The sequence below is a fragment of the Lepisma saccharinum genome, chromosome 11 (genome assembly GCF_977018435.1).
Source record: "Lepisma saccharinum chromosome 11, izLepSacc3.1, whole genome shotgun sequence".
Classification (NCBI taxonomy): domain Eukaryota; kingdom Metazoa; phylum Arthropoda; class Insecta; order Zygentoma; family Lepismatidae; genus Lepisma; species Lepisma saccharinum.
The window spans coordinates 33,415,270-33,439,364 of record NC_139239.1 but is presented as its reverse complement, the minus strand read 5'-3'; the positions used below and the strand labels follow the sequence as shown (position 1 = coordinate 33,439,364).

The 24,095-nt window shown below is 35.8% G+C and overlaps 1 protein-coding gene across 1 annotated transcript in view; it reads right to left on the bottom strand.

The window, feature by feature from the left end:
• Positions 1–3,154: 3,154 nt before the first annotated feature.
• The window catches only part of LOC145995193 (uncharacterized), a 59,541-nt gene continuing 38,600 nt past the window's right edge, over positions 3,155–24,095 (bottom strand). Inside the window, exons 5-6 of the mRNA XM_083131749.1 lie at positions 14,567–14,708; positions 3,155–4,133 (exon numbers count right to left, since the gene is read on the bottom strand). Coding sequence (XP_082987875.1) covers positions 3,934–4,133; positions 14,567–14,708 — 342 coding nt within the window. The 3' untranslated portion in view covers positions 3,155–3,933. The remainder of the gene's footprint in view (positions 4,134–14,566; positions 14,709–24,095) is intronic.

Sequence of the window (24,095 nt, the reverse complement as noted above, 5' to 3'; positions counted from 1 at the left end):
GAAATTTCAAAGAAGCTACCCTGCATCACCCAAAGGTCCAGTCAAGCCTTTACTAAAATATAATTTTACAGAAAAATTAGCTATCTCAGTGGTCCAGAGTATTGCGCAGTTTGATTTACAATCTTGGTATCCAAGGTTTCAGTTTTGAGTCCTGAGTTGGACAAATATTTTTTCTTTGTACATGTGTCCCATCATCATAATTTCATGTAATCATCATTACAGCCTCATTATTGTGGACAGACAAAAGTGGTAGAAAGTGTACAATAAGACAAATAAGTTTCAGAAAATACCCTCACATAACTAAGAACACACAGGGTGGCTTGTAATCCGTTAATTATCTTTATACTGATGGTTCTGGTGCTGGTGATATTTGAAAATGACGTATAGGGTATGTATGATTACAGTACACTTTTGTTTCACAAGTATCAAGAATATTGGATAGAATGAGTTTATTGCGTGCATGTTTTTTTCAGGAAGAATCATATTTGTAATGGTATTTGTTTTTATTTCCTAAATATATTGATTAGAGGGATGGTACAGTTTTTTTCAGTATCAAAAACCAGTGCCGTAACTAAAACAGGGGCCCAGGTGCATGTCATGATTTCTCACTTTCGCCATTCCATTACTTACAAACCCTATGTTTTTTTTTCTTTGTGATAATTGTATTACAATTATGCTTTCAATACAAAACACTGCTCATAATTTTATATTTAAGTCCCTGATAAGGTTAAGACTGCAGACTAAAAATTGAAAAATGCACATTGTGGTCTGATGTTTGTTGAAAAAATATTATCTTTATTTAACTGTAGTACAAAAGTAGAAATGGGTGTTCTTTCTCAGTTTAATATATATATATTAAAAAAAAGTGAAAATTTCATAAAACCCAAAAAAATTTCAAAGGAACACTCTTCCCCTAATTGAGCTCGAGTGAAAGCAGTTGCAGATTTGGAATCTGCATGTCAAGGAGGGTCTATCATGTACTCTATTGAAAGGTCTTGACGTGCAGATTCCGAATCTGCACTTTTTTATCACTTTTTTTTTAAAAATCGCCATATCACCATTCCTAATTAAGCTAGGAGGATGGTTGATAGCTCGTTGGAATCAGAATCAAGTATGATATCATTGAATAGCTTTCTTTCACTTATTAAACATGTAATTTTTCGTATTCCACTTCGATGTGTATTTCTCACGATATGTGATCGTTCCGGGACTTTTGAACCACCCGTTATGTATTCCAATGAGTTTTTCTCCTGAGCCTTTGTAAGACAGTGAACCCTGAATTTTCTCCTTTTGGAGAAGGTTTCCCATTCCTTTGCTGGGGGTGGTGAAGATCTGCCACTGAAATCTTTACTTGTGAGAAATTTTTGGCTACATACTCCATCCTGGCCCTGCCTGTGTTTTTTTTCTATTCTTCCTGCAGTTAAGGTTTTCATTATTTTTTGTTTTAATAACATGATTGTAGTAACATACATTTATTTATTGTAAATAAAATGTTCAAAATATATACAATTATAGAACACACTAAAAAAAAAATAGTTTTGCGGATAAGTGTGTACTTCTTTTCAGTACATTAGTATACAGTTAAAATTTCACACTGCTGAAAATAACCCCATGAGCTCGAAGACTTTGGCTACAACTTGAAAGCAAGCTTACTATGTAAAATTTGTCGGAAGCCTTACTAAAAAATGCCTCGATTCAAAGAAATGTACAAAGTCAGGAGTACTTATTGAGAAACACTGTCATCGTATCACATTGCCAGTCATACGTCTATAAAATTAGATTCTTTCATACTTCACACATGTAACAAAAAGTATTAATCATAAAAATGTCTCTCTATGTCCATGGCATAAATAATATTTCAATACCACTCATTGGTATTGATGTATTTGCATTGTATGAAACTGTGAAGATGATGAAACTGCTGCATAAGAACAAACAACAAAAGACTGTTCTTTTACAGTACACAAAATGCTAACCACGGAGACAAGAGTCAAGACCATTCAGAATATATACAGTGGAACCCTGATTTTACGTTTCCGGATTTTATATTTTCCCACATTATACATTCAATCTTCATGGTCCCAAAATAGTAAAATATTAATAAATTTTCCTGGATTGTACATTTTCCCATATTTTAAGTTGTTTTAGCTTGGTTCCTGAAAAATGTAAATTCGAGGTTCCACTGTATCTCTATAAATGTATGTAAATGTGGAATTTCTATTAAATGTAATTTAGGGACCAAAACTAAAAATAAAAGCCCTGAAATGCAGTAAGGGAGGATGAATCTTTAAATGTTCTGTGATGCAATGGACTATCATCAAAATTTGTACTTTAAATGCCCAATGATATATCGGAAATCAACAATTTCTCTTCTGGCTAGGGCTTGAAAATTGTAATAAAGTTGTTGAAAATATTGATTAATATTAACGTGTATGTATTTCAACTGCATTTATATGCATGAATTTACCAGTCTTGCTTTAAAATATTCAACAATTTTATCAGAATCCTGGTGGAGGCACATTGCACATTGGTTCAGATCCCACTTTAAACTGTAGGTCCAGTCCCAATTAGTCTATCTGGTGGACTTAAAACAATTCAAATTCAAAATTATATTAGAATACTAACATCCATTTTTCACACAAGACTGGTGCTGAATAAATGAAAATTCCAAATTTTGCTTAATTACCATTATATGTAGACTATGTGAAAGTGTCAGACTCTCCTTTTGTTCATAATTATTTCGCTTTGCAACAACTAGACAAAATATTTGGACACAAGGTAATTTTCAGAACTGGAAGAAGAGAAACCTTTAAAAATCTATACATTTTTTCTGAAGTCTGCTCCATTTTTCTACACATGGAGTGTACTTCCAACAATACCATCCCCACACTTTAAACCATTATTTCTTAAATACTCAGTATGCACATAATTTATAAATTTTATGTGCCACAGAAAGGTGGCAAAACGGTGGATCTATGTTGAAAATTTAGAGATTATATCATTACTCAGAGTGAACACAAAACAATTCTTATCCAACAATGTGTGCATCACCACTTTTGGCAGTGTAATTCACAGGGAAATATGGGTATGCTCAATATAGCCTTTAGGCAGTCTCCATCTAACAGTGGCTAACATAATGTGCTGGGTTCAGACCTTGTTAAGAGAGATGGGTAAGGAAAAGGGTAGAGACGGATATGGTTAGTAATACATTTTTGGATGTGAGAGGTAAATTTTGCAAGACTTTCACATGCTATAAATGATTGGCTTGACCTTTGGCCAATGCCAGGCCAGCTTTTTTATAAATTTCCCACGCCTTTCGAAAACTGCTATGATATTCTAAAATCTGAAAAATTACAAATGCTTAGAATTTCTTGTAGAGCATTCACATGACTCTTCATGTGGTTTGCTTTCGTTCTTGCTTAGAAATTCATAATAGTTTCATGGCTACATAAGCATTAAATTATTGATATTATCTAGAGAACAGAGCAAACCACACATGCAGAGTTAGATGAATGCTCTAGAAAAAATTTAAGCTTATGTAATTTTTCGGATTTTGGAATATCGTAACAGTTTTTGAAAGGGATTAGAAATTTCGAAGAAGCTACCCTGCATCAGCCAAAGGTCCAGTCAAGCCTTAACAAAAATATATAATTTTATAGAAAAATTAGCTATCTCAGTGGTCCAGCGTATTGCGCAGTTCGATTTACAATCTTGGTATCCAAGGTTTCAGTTTTGAGCCCTGAGTTGGACAAAGGTGTTTTCTTTGTACATGTGTCCCATCACCATAATTTCATGTAATCATAATTACAGCCTCATTATTGTGGACAGCCAAAAGTAGTAGAAAGTGTACAATAAGAAAAAATACAGTAAGACAAATTAATTTCAGAAAATATCCTCACGTAACTAAGAACACATAGGGTGGCTTGTTATCCTTTAATTATCTATATACTGAATTGGTCCTGATGCTGGTGATATTTGAAAATGACGTATAGGGTAAACAGCATGACTATTTGTACCAGCATTTTGTTCACCCTGCCCCATCATCCTCTTCATTCTTTCCAAATCATCTTTTTCGTGCTTACGAAGCTCTTGATACAGACTTAAAACGCACACCCAAAAGTAAAGCCACAGTGCTGTAAAGAGAAAAGAACAAGTACACAAATGTATGATTACAGTACACTTTTGTTTCACAAGTATCAAGAATATTGGATAAAATGAGTTTATTGTGTGTGTGTTTTTTCAGGAAGAATCATATTTGTAATGGAATTTGTTTTTTTTTCCTAAATATATTGATTAGGGGGATGGGACAGTTTAGTTTAGTTTAGTTTAGTTTTTTTACGTCCAAGGACTACCGGTGTGTACAAATTACAGTACATGGTAATATAGGACATGTCAATACTTACATTACAATACAATACTACATTAATAGATTTTACAAATACAAAATATATAGCCAAAAATTGTAAAAAATTGGGTCTTACTCTGGTATTATATCAAAATCACAAAAAAATATAACATGAGAAGACATAGAACATTACAGCCTACTTCTAGGTGATACTAATTATCCACTTTCATTTGACATTTAATTTTACAAGAATAATATGTGATTATACTACATTATGTACATTTGTCTTATGTAAAAGTCGCTTCCATGTATTCAGCTATAGAATAAAAAACATGCTTCAGAAGCATTGATTTTATCTTGTGCTTGAATATGATCAATTTTGGTTCTTTCCTCACATCTTGTGGTAGTTTATTGTAGAGATCTATGGAGGAGTTTAAGGGACCTTTTTTACATAAGTTAAGGCGGCAGTGTTTTATGTGAAGTTTGTCTTTATTTCTTGTGTTTAGGCCATGTATTTCCTCATCTGTGGCAAAGTTGGAAATATTTTGCTTAACATGAATTAAGCATTCATAAATGTATATGCAGGGGAGAGGTAACACATTAAGTTTACGGAAAAGAGTTCTACATGAATAAGTTTTCTTTACTCCAGCTATGATTCTTATAGCTCTTTTTTGAAGCATAAAAAGGACATTGGAGTGGCCGTTGTTACCCCAAACCATAATCCCGTATCTTAGTAAAGCATCAAAGTTTGCCATATAAAGGCACTTTACAGTTTGGGTGCTTGAGATGTCTACCATTTCTCGAAGGGCATAGCACACACTACTTAATTTTGATTGTAGCATGTTTATGTGTTCTGTATAGCTAAGGTGTTCATCCAGAATGATACCCAGAAATTTTGATTTTTTTCTAGGCTCTAGTTGTGTATTCCCAGATATTAGATTGAGGCTTATTTGGTTTCTGGTTTGGATTGTAGAAAATGTAATGTAATTTGTTTTTGTGCTGTTGAGGAGTAGATTATTATTTAAAAACAAGTCATCTAATTTGTTTAATACGTTATTAGCCTTAGATTGTAGAGCATCTTTGGAAGTGTCTGTTACTATAATATTTGTATCATCAGCATATAATATTGCATTTGCCTCAGGTATAACATTTGGTAAATCATTTATGTACATAAGAAACAAAAGAGGGCCAAGAATACTTCCCTGAGGCACCCCACATGTTACACTTGTCATGGTGGAGTGTTGATGTGTTACATATCCTTTTGCTGTGGTGTAAGCGATTTCTACAATTTGCTTTCTATTGGTAAGGTACTATTGAAACCACTTTTGTGGTAGTCCACAAATACCAAGTTTTTGAAGTTTCCACAGCAATATCTCGTGATTTACAGAATCGAAAGCTTTTGATAGGTCACAAAAGACTCCTACCGTGTGATTACAATTATTCAGCGATTGTGTGACACATTCTACTAAGTCTGCTAATGCTGTTTTCGTGCTTCGTTTGGACCTAAAACCATGCTGCGACAAGCTTAAGATTGAGTGTTTACTACAGAAATTTTCTACTCTCATCATTATTGCATGTTCAATAATTTTTGAGAAGACTGAGAGTTGTGAAATGGGCCTGTAATTTGATAAATCCTTTGGGTCATTTTTCTTCAGTAATGGTTTAACAACAGCTATCTTTAGCCTGTCTGGGAAAATACCCTGTTCAATGGAATTGTTTATTATATGTAGTAATGGTTGACATAGGGAACTATAACATTTCTTAATTAGGAAGTCTGGTGTTTCATCAAGCTGGAAGATCGTTTGTTTTTTATACGCCTGAATATTTTCTTTAATTCCTGTTCAGTAATGGGGGAAATGAACAAGGATTTGTCATTCACTGTCACACATCAGTAGGCTATATCAGTCATTCAGTATCAAAACCAGTGCTGTAACTAAAACAGGGGCCCAGGTGCATGTCATGGTTTCTCCCCACCCCCATACCATTACCCCAACCCTGGAGTATTTTTTATTTATGATAATTGTATTACAATTATGCTTCCAATACAAAACAGTGCACATAATATTTTTTTAAGTCCCTGATAAGGTTCTGATAAGGTTAAGACTGCAGACTAGAACTTGAAAAATCCACATTGTGGTCTGATGTTTGTTGGAAATGTATTCACTTTTCCACTTTTATCTTTATTACAAAAGTAGAAATGGGTGTTCTTTCTGAGTTACAAAAAGGGCTTAGGTGCTTCAGTATGATACACAAGTTTCAAAGCTTGCATTGCCATTATTTACATCACTCCAATGAGTTTCTCTCCCAAGGCTTTGTAAGACAGAGAACCCTGAATTTATTCCTTTTGGGGAAGGTTTTCCGTTCCATTGCTGGGGGTGGTGAAGATCTGCCATTGAAATCTTTAGTTGTGAGAAAGTTTTGGCTACATACTCCATCCTGGGCCTGCCAGTGTTTTTTTTTCTATTCCTCCTTCAGTTAAGGCTTTCATTATTCCATCATGTCTCATGCTGTACTAAATTTCTAAGACTTCCACTATTTTCCTTTTGGCTTATCCTTTTTTCATTCTATCCATAAACTCACTATTCCTAATTTATTAAATACTGCAAGTGACCTCTGTTACCCACAAACCACCGATTAACATGTCACCAGTAACACAACACCCATTGATCATTTCTTATGCCTGAAATTGCTTTCTGAAGAAAGAAATCCATTGAATAGAATATTTTTTTAGATTTTCCTATGTTCAACCAAAAGTATTTTAAAATATGTCTATAGACGAGGCTTCATTATGAATGCAAACCGATTTAAAATTTTTCTCCCAGTTGCATGTTATAAACATGCTTTACTTTTGAACCGCAGAGTACATATACCACTTTCAGTTTTCTTTTCAAGTCAACCATCAATGTTCTCCTTGAGCTGCCATGAATTAGATAATGGAGAAAACAGGAAAGAAGCTGACCTCCATGATGTTTGCTCTATCTGGTTGAGTAAATATTGTGTGATAGGACAACTTCTTTCTTATTTTCATCTTATTCATCTTGTAATATGTTTGAAAGTTTACTTATATATGAGGGATATCAAGGTAATAAGTTCCATTTGTAAATATTGCCACCAGTGCTGATTCATGATATTGGGCATGTGTGCCAAGTTTATTGATTTTGGCAAGCATGGACACCATTAACAGGCATTTGATCAATGTTTATGCATCATGTTATGTGTTTATGATGTACAATAAAATTGAGAAGCTCCCCACATGTGAGATGCCATCTATGATCTGTTTCTGGAAAACAAGAAACATGAAAACGTCTGAAATTTATCATCAAATTTGTAAGGTGTTTTGAAGATCATGCCACAAGTGATTCAGTGGTACGGAGATGGGTTTGAATCTTCAATGAAATATGTGGAAATGTGGATGATGCTCAACAGGGCAGGCAGGCACATACCCAGGATTTTTTTGAGGGTGGGGGGGGCAAGCCCAAAACCATTAAACATAAATAAAAAATAATAATTTTGCTTCATTTATAAACTAACAAATGAATTACTTTAACAACTGGTTCAAAATGTCAAGATAAACGATAGGTGAAATGTTTTTAATAAGTATTAGATTTTATTTAATTATTGCTTTCTATTAATAATAATAATGAAAATTTCATAATTTTATTGTGTTATGTTTCTATAATAGTGTGAATCTGTTAATGGCCTCTCACTCCTTATCAGAGCTGTAGCTAGAGATTTCAGTGCCCAGGACGAGAATAGATTTTCGCATCGCCTGCACCAAATTTACACCCCTCCTACCTAGTTGTAGCTGGCATACTTAGACATTGAAGACATTTTATGTGGCTACTCTTTTCTGTTGAATCCGACAAAAAGAAAACTTCACATTCAAGAAATGTGGCTAATAAAAGGTCAGTCAGTTGTGCATCCCACATCATCTTCATTTAAGCAGTGTGTGGTATTGTTCAAATCTGCAAATTCGAATGCAAATTAAAGCTCTGATATACGTAAATAGGTGGAGGGGCAATAAATAAGATATTTTAAGAAGACATTAGTTTCCTATTAACATGTAAGTGCTGTTTTATTTCCTATGAAAGGTGGTGAGAAATGGACGAGAAATAACAGGTCGGTCTAATTTCTGTGTTCCAGGGTCCTAGGGTGACAGCCTCCTTTGCAGCAACAACTCTGTTCCTTACTTGTCCAATTTGATATAATTATAAAATATTATCTATGTCTAAAGAGGCATGTTGTAACCCCATACTGTTACCAGCTCTAAAGAGAGGGAGAACAAGAGATGTATGCAGTATGCAGACATCATTCTTGTTCTTCCTTCTTTGTATGTGTTTCTGATAGTATTCTAAGTAAAGTCAAAACTAATTGCTTATCTTTCTTCTTATAACAGAAACTCTTCCCCATGGGAAATTTCGACGTGGGAAAATTTTAATAGAACATGATTGTTGGTGGGAAGGTGGGAGAGCCCTCCTCCACCATGGGAATTTGTACCCTGGATGTGAGCATCAATGCTATGTTAGCATTGCAGCTGGACGTATAATTGCAGTGTTGCAATATTATGGACCAAAGTAACGGGAAAAGAAATCAATCAGCAATAACCCCCCTTACCCGAAAATCAACAATACAGTCGCTTACAGAGAAGGCTGTCACACGGCATACAGCTTGGTGCTTATTGCTTACATTCCATTCTCAAAAGTATTCGAATAATACAGTATTCCCAAATTAACAATGTTTTAAATTTTCTTACACCATCACCACTGAACAACCATGATTTGATTTGATTTATAATAATCTATGTATACCAAAATAATATAATTACAAGTTAAACGATACATATTATGAATGATTCTTATAATGAAAAACATGTCTGAATGTGAATTAACCAAAAAAAGGACATTTTCTCATAAAGATTGCAGTTCGAAAAAAGTCAGAACAGTGATTAATAGTGAATTGTCCCGATGAAATTGGGAGATTTTGTAGCTTTGCATAATTGATTATAAAACTAAAATTACTAAATATGGTACACTGCAGACTTCTGAAGTCTGCCTCTCTCTCTCGCCAGAAACAACCCATTCATTTATGCAAGAAGAAAATCGAAATTCTTGCAAAATCTGAAAATTCGTCCACTTTCTTTTTGTAGGTTTTTATAGCTTTGCAGTGAAATATTCCATGGCTGGAGGGTGGGGCATGGCCCCCTTGCCCCCTCCATTGGGCATGGGCCTGAGAGCAGGTGATCATCGGAGGGGTGTGAAAGTTTGGTACATGCAATTAAAGAGAACATCTAATTTACCCACCCCCACCCCTCTCTTCATCCCATACCTTGCACCTGGTGAATTTCATGTATTCTTATGAAAATTCTTGCTTGCTGACTGTTTCATTATGACAACAAGGACTAAGAAATCATTACTATGTGGTTTGCATTGCAGGCAGCATCAGTCTACAATGAAGAAAAAGCTGGTTTCCTGCTACAATAAGTGCCTGAAGAACAGCGGTTGTAACTGTCGAAAAATAATGTACTATATGTACAGTCATGGACAGTTCTGGGTTGTAATGAACCCACTTGCTTTTAGTGGGATGGTTACAACCCAGAAGTGTCCATGACCAATGCCTGAAGTGCAGGGGCGGCGCCAGAAATTTTCGACCGGGTGGGCAGAAGCTTTATATTGATAGATTAGGGTGGGCAGGTATAAATGTAAATATATATATATATATATATATATATATATATATATATATATATGCATGTAAGACACATATATGTACTACGACATGCATGCATATGTATCCCCTTCTCTCTTACACTCCCGAGTTCCCTTCTGTTTTCTCTTTCCTTTTCATATTTTCCGTTTTACTCCCTAATGCCTTCTTATAGCTTTTTTTCTCAGCTTGTTACTTCTTTCTCCCTTTCACTTTCTCTCGTTCCATTCTTCAAATGTTTCTCTTAACTGCCATGCACAACACATCACATGTGTGTGTGTGTGTGTTTGGTATCTTCCCTCTTCCTTTTCTAATCTATTCTCGCATCTTGTTCTACTTCTTTGTCTCCGATGGACACACTTACTTCAAGGAAGTGTTTGTGTGTGCGCAGCCATACATTCTAATCACATTTTGTCCTTCAAGTGCAAAAATACAAGGCTCATACCTACTCCACTTTATATATTAGGCGACACTGATAGAAATTGTGTTTAAATCCATGTTCCTGATCATATTATTTTCATCATATGAGATTTTGACTCAAACTTGGGGGTTAATGACCACTCTTCTTGACTTACTACAACTGACAAATGACAAATGTATCTGAATGTTTGCAATACCGGCTATCGGGTGCCAAAACCTCTGGGCAAGGACAGTTTACTTCTTTGGTAGCATTAAGAGGCCATACTGCGGGTGCAACAAGTAGCAAAATGTGGCGGGGGAACTTTCCCCTTGCTCCTCCTAATTGCCGCCATCGGATATTTGGATTAAAAGTTATGTCTTATTGGGAATGTAAACACACACACACGGAAAACCCAATTCTTTTTTTCATTCTGCATAAAGTATCCCCAGGCTTATGAAAGGCTATTTTGACAAAAGATCGCCCAAAAGTAATAGTCAAGTAACATTGAAAAATCTGTTAGCTAAGTAGTTATTCTGATTCTGAAGTAATCTTCGTTAATCGTGCGGGAGAAGTGAAACACGTAGGGTTAGATGAACACATACACTGAGGTAACAAATAGTTAACATTTTGTAGAATGTAATTTTGGACACAAGGAATTCATCGAAATTGGTCACTATACCGGTAACTTTTCGAAAGCGCTCAAATGTCAACCTCTATCCTGAGCAGTATACCTGGAAACTTTAATCTTGCAGGCGAACGAGTCTCTGGGGCCTGGAACCACTGTCAAAATAATAATTTGTGGGGGGTTGTATTTTCAATGTCTGCGTGTATTTGTTTTCTCCCCTTCGTCACTTTCATCTAATCACCATTGAACCTCATTGTCGCCATCAGCCGAAATTAGCAGAAAAGTGACTTCACATAGAACAAATCAGTCGAATTAGCAACAAATTACTCTTCCAAAAGTGGAGTTTCATTAGTTCATACCATTTCGGAAGTTGAGTTGGTAGTTTCAATTTCACAGTGTTTCATTGTTGGATCAAGGCAGCAAACTCCGTGAAAAATAACGTTGTTTTCCGAAAGTCTCAACTATTGTTTCTGGTAATACACCCTCTTAAATGAACTCATCTTCTATTGTCATAATATAACACGTTCCCTGCGAATTCTTTCTGTATATTTTTTTCTCCAATGGCATAACGTTGTCGCCTTATAATGAAGAGGTTCATCTACTGCCCCCTCTTCTGGTGGAAGCACAATGCACACTGGTTCAGACTCCACTTTAAACTGTACGTTTAGTCCCGATTAGCCTATCTGAGCATAAAAGTCGACTTAAAAACAAATAGACAAAATTTTCTTATGGGTACTTCGTGACATACCTTTTCTTCTTTACTTCATCTGCATCTAAAGATTCTGTTGATCTTTTCGGCTAAACCTCTGATGCTTCTAAAGTTTAAACCATTCTCATCGTGACTGATTAGTTCTCTGACGCCCTCAAAACAAAGCTTTCCTTCTTCTCTTAATTCATTCTACGTAAGTTAATCACAAGAAAAATCGCATGATTATGTAACTGATAGGCAAAATTTATGTGTGGAACTAGGATTTCTAAACAGAATTAGCCACCCATAATCAATTCAATAATTCTGTTGCTTTTTCCAAACCCATAACTGTTACATCAAAATTAATATACCTCGGTATTATAGTGGTTATTGTGATTGCTTCTTATTAGTAGATCGAATTTCAATGTAGACCTAATTCAAAAGTCGAAATAATTTATTGTGTTGCTGGAAGAAGCAACGCTGAGGTTTTTATTTGTTTATTTAGAGATTAATTTAATCATACGCAGGCCGGGATTTATATATGTGAAGACCTGGAGCTTAGAACACCAAGACCCCACCCGAATCCCCTTCACAGTTTCAGTTATATCTTTTCGCCAAGCTACATGAGGTGGTTAGTTATACGTTTATCTACATTTTTTCATCACATCCAGTGTACCTAATTTTTTCTATATGTGGTTGCCTACTTTTCAAAGCAGTTTTTTTCCCCCAGTGAAGACGGCGACAGGCGAGCTGCAGCCCTCAAGCTCACCCTAAATTCTGATCTCATTTTGACCATACCTTGCATAATCTTGCGCCTCCTAGGCCCACTAGCTGCTTCTACTCATAGAAGTATTCAATTGGTGACAGTTTTCTTGTTTCAAGATCTCTAGTAATTCCTTATTGCTTTCTAATGACAAAGTTCAATCAGCTTTTTATGGGATGATGATATGTGAACATTTCTAGTATAGATAATATTCGTTAGTAAAATATACATGTAATGAACACCAGAATACACTTATTTATTGCAACATTCACATATCTCTAAGTATGTGTACTGAGTGAATTTGATTGGGTGGGCAATCGGGTGGGCACAGGAATTTGTGGGTGGGCGCTTGCCCACCCGTGCCCACCCCTGTCGCCGTCCCTGCTGAAGTGGAAAATGTTAACTGGCGGATGTTTAGTCAAGCCTTGGAGTTAGCTGGGGGGATTTTCTCATGGTTTAATATGGTAACAATGAGACAACTGGAGGGAATATTTTGCTAAAATTTTGCTAGCTGGAGGATACCATCATCCACATTTCCCCTCACTTTGAGCACTGTTCATGAAATGGGAATATAAATGGTTGCTAATTACATACTTGTTTTTCTTAATAGTTCATCAGAACTTACTTTCTGGATAAACCTCGTACAAGTACAGGGTTATTCAAAATGATGGATACACTTTCATTCATGTATATTTACTTGAATATACATTGAATATGAATAATATACATACAAGAGAGAGGGGAAGGTCTAAAGTTTCGAATACTACCGCTAGAGCAAAGTTGCGTAACCAACCACTCGAGTGCGCAGCAGAAGATGTCCACTGTGCAGCAGAAGGTTTTCTGCATTCTTGAGTTTGGCAAAACTGAATCGGCAACAGCAGTGCAGCGAGCATTCAGTCTTCGATTCGGCATAGAACCACCAATTAGGAGGAGCATATACCGTTGGTTTAATTAATTTAAGCAAACTGGTTGTCTCTGCAAAGGAAAAAACACAGGCCGACCGCGTGTGTCAGAGGAGGATGTGAGACGAATCGAAGGCAGTTTTGTGCGCAGTCCTAGAAAGTCAACTAATGCAGCTAGCAGAGAACTTGAAATACCTCAAGCAACTGTATGACGAGTTTTGAGACGCCGTTTATTGTACATACCATACTGCTTACAACTTGTACAGGCGCTTCTCGAGAGTGACAAAAAAAGCGTATTGAATTTTGTGAGAACATGCTAGACAAAATGGAGGATGACACATTTCTCCCACGCGTAGTGTTCAGTGACGAAGTAATGTTTCACCTAAGCGGAAGAGTGAACAGGCACAATGTTTGTATATGGGGTCTGGAAAATCTCCGTGCCACACTGCCACATGAGAGACACTCACCAAAGGTAAATGTGTTTTGTGCCTTATCGTACAGAAAGATTTACGGCCCATTTTTTTTTTTTGCGGATAGCACTGTAAGTGGGATTTCGTATTTCGACATGTTGGAACACTGGCTTGCTCCTCAACTGAATGAAATTTCCCAAAATTTCATTTTTCAACAAGATGGGGCTCCGCCTCATTTGCACCATGCTGATCAAGGATTTCTGAATGCAGCCCTTCCTCACCGATGGATAGGGCGCATAGGAAATGAAGACCTGGCTCTTCTGTCGTGGCCCCCGAGATCTCCTGATCTCACACCATGTGACTTTTTTCTGTGGGGGTATGTCAAACAAGCCGTGTACGTACCACCTCTACCACCTCTACCTCGACCTGCAGAACCGTATCACAGCTGAGTGAACTCAGTTACACAAGAGATGCTTTTCGTGTGTGGGATGAGTTCGGCTACCACTTAGATGTTTGCCGAGCAGCAGGCAGTGGCCATATTGAACATCTGTAACCTCTATTGTAAGTTTGTGAACATTATACCTTCCTCTCTCTCTTGTATGTATATTATTAATATGTAATGTATATTCAAGGAAATATACATGAATGAAAGTGTATCCATCATTTTGAATAACCCTGTATATTGCTATACAAAAATGAAAAATTATAGTAAATATATAAGTATACTTACCAGTGAAGAGTAACAAAATAATACCCAATATAAACAGTCCAGACTCTATTGTTAAAGCAATAAATACAATGGAACCAGTTATGTAAAGAATAATTCCTATCATCTTCAGTATCAACCAAGGAAGCAGTAACAGGTGACTTCGCTATAAATACAAAGCACAAGTATATTATGGTAAGCTATATCAAAACATACATACATTAAAAAGAAATATACAGGTTACAGCAGAAAAACGTCCTACTGATAGCAGGCCCAACTGGCGGCTCATCTACATAGCTCCATCTGTCCCCCAATCGTCTTTGGGGGTGTGCGCTTCGATGACTCAACAACCTCAGTTGCAAAGTAATAATTCTAGGGGTAACATTGCTCTCCTATTTCAACATTGCCAAGCGTACATCTATTTTTGTTGGTTGTTTTTATTAGCTTGTTTCTACAGTGTTCGGTGGTTTTGTGTACTAATTTTTCATACTTTGTGTACTATTGTACAACTTTTATCCAGTAATGGCACTGATCAACTTTCTCTTCCTCATCTTACAGTACGTTTGGCAACATGCTGTGTATCCGGCACTCATTTGTTTCATCCCGCCAGCAACTTTCGATGCTTTGTGACACAATAATGACCAATGTTACTCGAAGAGAATTCAACTGATCGCTGATTTATTGTTTCCCGCTGCCAGCTGGAAATGCAACCAGTATAACAATAAAAACATGACCAATCCTATTTTATTACATAATATGAAAGTATAAAGAAGGGCATAGTTTCTTTCAATTGGTTTTGAAAATTTTATTCAAATGGTGGCACTCTTTCACAATACACATTTCTACTCAATGTCTGAAGTTTTGCATCACTCACTGCATGAGTTACATCATTATCACTGCAGTTTCTTGGCATATAGCAGCATTCAGTTCAACAATGGTTCATGGTGGATGTCAGTAAACAGTAGCCTTCAGATGGCAACAAAGAAAAAAATTACAAGGGGGTGAGATCAGGTGATTGTGTAGTCACAGACTTGAAGTTGTTGAGGAACCATCATTTTGTACAGATGGAATTTCAGATCATTGTCAACTGACAGTTTGATCAGACATGCACAAAGCGAACTCTTTTTATAGGCTGAACATTTTGGGAGATTGCACAATGGACTGACATCTGTCAGGTATGACATTTTTTTAAAGTTGATCTTGTGGCGTACAATGAAAAAATGGATGTTTATTTTATTTCTATTTAATAGTTCTTAACAATAAGAGAATAATGCTATTTGGTGAGCAATGAGACTCACTGAAATACACAGAAATCCTTTATAATATTAGGCACTGCTAATATTTAGCAACACAGAAATGAATGCATGTGGATAACATGAAATGATTTATTATTATTTATATTTAATATATTTATTATTATATAAAACAGCTGTTATGCAGGTAACCTGTATACATGAAATGAATGTAAGGATGTCACCCTTTCAGCGTCTGCTTCCCACATACAATAAGTTCCAAAACGAGACAATATTTATTACGTGGTACCAACTATATATATCACAGCTACTTTTAAACTGGAGGCAGAGTAACTCAGGCTTAGACAGATATCCTTGTATGACCACCAGATGGTTATGCTTTAGCATGTAACTAGACTTAAGATGCCCAATATCTCAACACGAACATTTGAGCCACTAACATACATAAGAAATCTTAGGACCTCTTTACTTCAGCTAGGACTTCTTCCATAAGGGGAGAAGTGATAGTTTCGCACCAGTTGTACATTTATTTCAATAAGAGTATAAATTTCTCCCCATGTTGCAAGTGGAAGCATTTTTTAAAGTTTATTACAAGCAGACGAATACCCCGTACGCTTGCCAACACCAGCACCTCTTGCAGATTTCATAATCGAGTGAAACTATCAGGTAGTGCAGAACCATGTCATTTTCCACACTACCTATTCAAGATGCTGTACTTTTGGAGAATTAACTTCAACTTCACTTTACGACTAATCAAATGGGAGTTTTGACTATTCCAACTACCAAAATATTTTTCAATGTATCCTTTTTCCATTCCATTTTATGCCACTGGATATTTGATATTTCCGAGAGAACAAATAAAAATAATGCACCCATTATAAGCGCAATGTATTTCTCTGGTGCACACCTCTTCTCTGCAGCAGTGTTGCCAAACCTGATGCACATAAAAGAGCTAAATTTCACCTTAAAAGGAGTTAAAACAGACTTTGAAGGAGTTCGATTTTCTAAGGCTCGTATAAAGTGCTTCCTATGGTAATGTTAGGTGTCAAAAGGGGAGGGGGGGTTGTTGCTGTTACCATTTACTTTGAAGTGATGGCAATTTATTCTTAGTTTTTACCATCTAGAATTGGAGGCATCACCCATCTCAATAACCCACCGATGAACTTATGAAATTGAAAATAAAGTATTTCTAGATACAGTGGTCAGACGTAGTGTGCTACTTGTAGCATTCCTAGTGTAGCTAGCTACGAAATTTGTAGCTGTAGCTGTAGTGGTGTTATACTTTGAAAATTGTAGTTGTAGCTGTAGCAAAGCTAGAAAATTTCTGTAGTTGTAGCAAAAATTTCGCTACAGCTTCATTTCATCTCGGCATTTTGAGGTAAGTTTTGAATGTGGCTACAGTGTTAAAAAAGTTCTACAATAATGCTTACTTTTGCAGGAGATTCACAGAGACAGTCTTTTACATAGAAATATGGATAACCTAGATTATAAATATCTTGATATCACAGGTTATAGATATCCGCATAATTTATTTCATTAGTATATCATTAAATGTAATATGTAGAAAACTTACTGTCACTCATGAATATATTACGGCTAACAGATTCGTTTTTCTTTTTTAGTTTTGTTGTGGAGTTTTACTTTGGGGAGAAACATGCCTCGTTTCCAGCATCCCCGGAACAAATCCTGTGGATATCCATGGTGTAAGAGAGAGCAAAATGACATTAATTACTGTGAAAAATGCAACTTGCAGTGCAGTCCATTTTCCGCTATAATAGCAAAGTGTCATTACATTAACAGCATTGATCATTGTGAGTACATAGGGTCTCACCAGTAAGAAATTATTGTTACTAGAACAATAGAATACATTTTCTGGAATTGCAATTATTTTAGTCAAAGTATTTGTTCACAAATTTTAAAATTACAATTTGTTTAGAACACTTGGGTTTACTTGTCTGTTTCCTCAATATATTTTATGATATTGTAAAAATTACGTACGAGTTATTGACTTTCTTTCAGAAACTACAATTTTCTTTAGTTAATGTACAGTTTCCAAAATTATGTACTTTTCCTACTCTTATGTAGAGCCTCCGTTGACCTATCAATTTTTTCACTACATTTAGCAGGAGTTTTCTCTTTTCTGTAATTTCGCTAATAATGATATTGCGAATGGATGCTACTTTTGGCTAATTGTGAGAATGAGGAAGAATGATGAATGATGAGCAGAGGATCCCATCCTCTCAACTAGGTGTCTTTCCTAGTTTTTGTAGTTTATTTATTTATTGAGAAAATTTCAGATAGAGCACAGGTGGCCATTTTACACTGAAATTGTCAACAATGAGAAAGCAATAATTATAATAAGCATAAAAATAAAAAAATAAATAATAAATAAAAAATAAATAAGAAATAATTAAGATTAACAAAATAACATAAAAGTGAATAGCAAATGAACAAAAAAATAAGTAAGAGATGGCACTATGTGATATTAATTACAGGCATTTCTTCTGATGGAATTGAGAATTGTATTGTATTTTTTGTATTGAAAGTCGTATGATTCCAATATAATCCTTGCCTTCCAATAAGTTCGGTGGGAATAAGTAACCCAGGATTAAACAAGTATATTTTCATTATTTAATTTTAGTTATTTTATTATATCATTATTTAATTTTAGTTATTTTGATATGATCCACATTTTTATGTGACGTCACCAGTAGAATATATGTCACTAATGTATTTATTTTTGTAAAAGAAGGCGTAATTTCTTTGTTATTATATGTAATATTGCACCCTGTTTGTAATATATATCTTTTGTTTAATGTTTATTGTATTTTATGCTCTGTTATGAGTAGTTTAATGTATCTTCATGTTTGCAAGAGTGCACTATACGAATTTGTATTTCTAAAGATGTATAGATGTCAGTTTTGTTGATAGTATCCTTTTGAAGATAGTGAATGATTCATCTGTACTTTAATCTGTGTTCTCGAAAATAGTATAAAAGCAAGGATATCGCGTAAGAATCATCACACTTTTTCGCCACGGATCGACGAAGCTTTTAAACTTAAAAAGAACTCCTCGGTGTTGTGCATACATCTTGGTATGGTAGTTTGGGGCGCAAGCTAGGCCTATGTGATCATAGGTACGCCGATAGCCATGCATTGATGATATGCACAATACTGCAACCATTCTACATCAAATAATAAAGTTAGCCTAAAGATTAATTTGGAAATAAAAAGCTAAAGAGCAAATATTGGCTCAGTTATCATTGCATATCTCTTGGTGTGGTAGTTCGGGGCGCAAGCTAGGTCTATGTGATCATAGGCTTGCCGATAGCCACGCATTGAGTTTATGCGTTTTAATTGAGTCAATTCATCGACAAAGCGAAATCCTCACCTTCGTCTCAAGTATAGTTGCATTATAATTGCAATAAATAAAGAATAAAACTTTTCAGTTTATACATACGGCAGTAATGTGGTTTTATTTCTCTGTGCTGTGAATATTGTCTTTGCCTAACACTATCCCTGTACCTGAGAGGAGTCTGTGTACTTCACCGAGTCTCATCGTTCACCGCTGAGTGTTATTAAGTTAATATTAATAGTATAATAATATGACGCGTGAAGTAATTGTGCCTAGAACGTGTCAATTTTATTATATCATTCTTTTCATTATTTAATATTATTTGTAATAATTAAGTATTTCGTGGGGTCCGGACCCCTTGGACCCCCTAAATGTATTCTTGCCCACAAGGTATCGAATCTGAGTCCCTTTGATTTAAATGTGACAAATTTCCACAGTCTTCAGGGAAGCATTCCCAACAGGAAAGCTTACGTAAAGCATCACTCCACCTCTTCCTCTTTTATACCATAAAAGCATCCCCCAGGTATCCCCAAGGTTCAAGTAACCCCCCCCCCCTTACACAACTAACATTCTGTTTAAGGGCTAAGAAGATAAAATTAATAAATATCATATTTTTATGTTATTCCCCTTTTGCACAATATGTTAATTTCAGTATACTATGTGATAATCTAGATATTCAGAAACTCTAGATATCCAGCATGGTCACGACAATTATCATCCATGAGAATGAGTCAGTGAGATAATTTTCATTCAAAATACTGTTTTCACATCAGTCGATTAAAAATTAAGTATTGATTCTCAAGAATAATATGTTGATATGTAAATACAGGGTGTTTCTGTGACCATGTTACAGACTTGCAGGGATGATAAAAGGGAACAAATCCAACAAAATGAGATAGGGAACCGTGGTCTGGAAATATCTCAGTCAAGAGTTGTTACAAGCCAAAATCTTCGAAGGGCAGACAACCACTCACAATGTGGAGGGGAACCGTAAAAGATGTCTGAGGAAGTGGAAAACAAAATTACAGAAGAATCACTGTAGTCACTTTCATGAGTAATAACTGCAGCCATTATTACAGCAATTGTTTAAAGTGATGCCCCCCTTGCCTTGATACAGGCATGACAGCGTCGAAATAAGCTCTGTCGCATCCGCTCTAATATCCCAGGAGTTGTTCCGACCAGATCACAGGCTGCAAGGATTCTTGCCAAGAGTTCCTCTACATTACTCACAGGTGTCTTGTAGACAACTCTTCTGACATGACCCCAAGGCATGGACACGCTGTGGATGGTAATAGTGCAGCTGCTGCTTCCTCAGAACTTTCCAAACAGTGCTATGGGCTGCACCAATTTCATGTGCCACAGCCCAGTACTAATGGATGGTTGTCCTTCCACCCGATCCAGCAATGCTTCTTCAAGATCGGGTGTTCTTGCAGTTCTTCATCCCCCTTGCTCGTGGAATTGAGGTCGCACTTGCCCCATTTCCCATAATCGTTGGAAAAGTCTGGGAAACATGGTGTGTGCTGGATGTCTGTGCCGTTGATACATGGTCCGATACAATCTTTCTGCTTCCCTACAGTTCCCATTTCCTGGTCCATACAAAAACACCATTTCAGCCAGTTCCTCTAGCGTATACTCCATTGCACTGATTACAGCCATAACACTCGTGCTTCTTGACTACACACGTCGAGTTTGACGTTAAGTCCTCTCCATGGATTATTTCCCCCTTTCTTTTATGCTGCCCCTCTGCATTATGCGAGGTTGCCTGCCCTTCGAAGGTTTTGGCTTGTTACTTATGACTGGTGCATTTCCGGACCAGGGGTTCCCTATCTCATTTTGTTCCATTTGTTCCCTTCCATCATCCCTGCAAGTCTGTAACACGGTCACAGAAACACCCTGTATAAATAATCATACCAAATTTTATTTGTGTATAGTTGTAATTATTAATTTGGGTCATGCCCCAGTTGCAATACTCATGTATCAAATTTGAATTGATATACTACTTACATAGGTATGTTATCAGGGGCGCCGACTTGTCAAAATTATTCGGGGGGCTCTGATCACTGAAATAAATTAATTAATGACTCACTCTCTCTTTTTTTAAAGTTTTGGCCTCAGTGTTCAGAATTTCATAAAAGCCCATGAATTCCTCAAAAATATCAAAATGTTTATTCGCAGTTCGAATGCAGAATATTAATTGTCCACAGATGGATATGTCACAAGTTTCGTCAACTATAATAGCAAAATATTCCCGACTTTTAATATCTGCTACCACGGAGCGCAAAACAGATCTCCCTAATATATCAATGATGTTGTTCTGAATGTCATGTGAGAGCCATTTGTAGCCCGAACGTCCCATCCACTACCCTAGTTCATGCACATAGTATTTTCAAACTCCTTTAGTACAAATTTTAACAACACTCATTATAACATACTTAGTATATAGTAATAAGTCAAATGTTTTACTGTTTCTGGTTATAGCCCTCCCAAAGTTGATGGTTTAGTGGTTTGAGCCCTCCAAAGTTGATGGTGTAGAACATTTAAAATGTGTATTTAAAGTTAAGTTCATGTGGTACAATTCAGAGTAAACTTTACAAGAGAAGCAAAATAATACATTAGATCCTCTTAAGCAAAATTATTTGGGGGCTCAAGCCCCCCCCCCCCAAGCCCCATGGAGTGGGCACCTATGTATGTTATTCTCAAACACTGTAGTAAAAATAAGTAACTGAAGTAACACTGCTATCAAAATTATCAAATTCCAGGAATCATGATAATAAATAACAGAACCTATTTTCCAGAAAGTACAATTACCACACTAGGGGCTTCTTTTAAATATCCATATCGTTGTTTTAAGTTTTTTGTGCATAAGTAGTGCAAAAGTAGCAAATAGTGAACAGGAGTAGCTTAGCGAGCTACTTTTTGGTAAATGTAGCTGTAGCTGTAGCGAAGCTACTTTTAAAATGTAGATTTCTGATTACTGCCTAGATAACCATATTATGTCATTTTCACGTCAGCCACGGTGCTCTAAAAAACGTAGCTGGTGAGGTAAGAGGGTGTGGGGTGCAGTAGCATGTGCAGGATTTCATCAGGGGGGTTATTTCTAAAACTTTCTCCAAATTCACATTACTATTGTTTTATTATACTTTAATTAAATAATAATACTCATAATTAATTAATAATGCTTATAATTTATTAGTTGAATTACTACTACTAATATCACTACTACTATTAAGTAATATAGATCTATACATACATATAGTATTTATGAAAGCAATAGAACGAAATTACTTTCTAGTCATTCGATTTTTAACAAATTCTAGGGAGCATTTTTTTTTTGTTTCTATGCTATGAAATAATTGTGTAGTTAACGAGCAGGGTGGCTACAGACAAGCAGAAATGAAATTCCCTGACTTTTCCAGGACACAATTTAGATTTTTCCCTGACAATTATAAACTAAATTCATGTTTTTGCAAATGAAAATGAGAATGTCATATATTAGCATCCATGAAATTGACTTAATTTCTCTATGATTTGCATTCAAACTGGAAAATAGTGAATTTGGAAAATTATTACTATTTGCACAATAGGGAGGAATTAGGGATTTTTTCACATGCAGTCAGTTTTCAATAAAATATTCCATTTTTTTTAAAGTTACAACGAAATGAGATTAGAGTGAAGTGATTGATGCAAAAAGGAATTTTGTAATTTTCAATCTCTTTGGCTTTTCTTGTTATTATATGTTGATATTCCCACTGAGGTCTGGAACGCTCTGTTTGCAAGAACCATGAGGCAGACTCATTTTTCAATGCACAAACGTACTTCTCTTTTCTATGTAAAGCAAGAAACTTAACCCTTGCACTCAAGCGAAACAATTGAATCATACAAAACAAAGTGTCATATTTCCTTACATTATCAATGGAACTTCTCCTTCAGTACAAACCTTCACAGTATATCCACGTGAAGTACTGTGAAACTGCCAACATGTAGTTATAAAGTTATTACTGGCGAGAAGGGGAACACGCTGTTCATAACAGCTTTCAAAAGTTTATGTATGAGGGGCATCCAGAAAAAAGTTCCGATGGGACCTGTATGTGGCACTAGTGGTCGGAGCGCAACACACATATGCAGGCAGGAAGAAGTGTCATGTGGTTTTAATCTGGTGCAATAAAACAGCCGTTTTAGGAAATTAATTTCCATTATTTCTCGCTCGACAAATGCCGATGTTACTACTCCCCTGTGGTGGTATGTGAGCACTCGATCACCATCAAAATCACACCACTTAGCTCGGTGATTCAAAACACTTCTTGCGCGATAAATTCTGATGATGCGGCTTCATGTGTGAACCCCACAACTTTGTTCTGTGGTACAAATTGTTCTGATAGAAATTGAGAATATCCTGGGTAATATTTGATTGAATGTGGCTGTCGGAAGTATTCCACGTACAACATGCATTATAGTTTTCTCTTGGATAAAATGTTGGAAAACTCGTGTGTTCTAGATACACAAATATGGGACATTTAGTTTCTTTAAGCCTAAAAAAGACAAGAATGTTGGATTTCAAGGTATTTTTTTGTCGTTTAAGCACATTTTTAAAATTTGCGAGATTGCCAACAATTTACATTTTATGCCGAAGTCTCGTTATTTCACTATTTTGAATGAGTGAAAATGTGTCCACACATCTCACTCCACATTCATACACACTACTTTGCAGCAAATGACATTTTTCACTATTATCGCGTTTGCAAAAAAAAAATCAAGGTCCCTACTAATTGGAACTTAGTTTCTGGATGCCTCTCGTATAAATCAGTAGATGAAAAGTGAAAATTTAACAGGTCTGGCAGAGAAATGTCAATTACTGAAAAAAGTGATATGCTTTTAGGATTAAATGATTCGAGTAATTATGATATTAAAATATTCATGTATTTATTGTTATAATTTTATTTCATAAC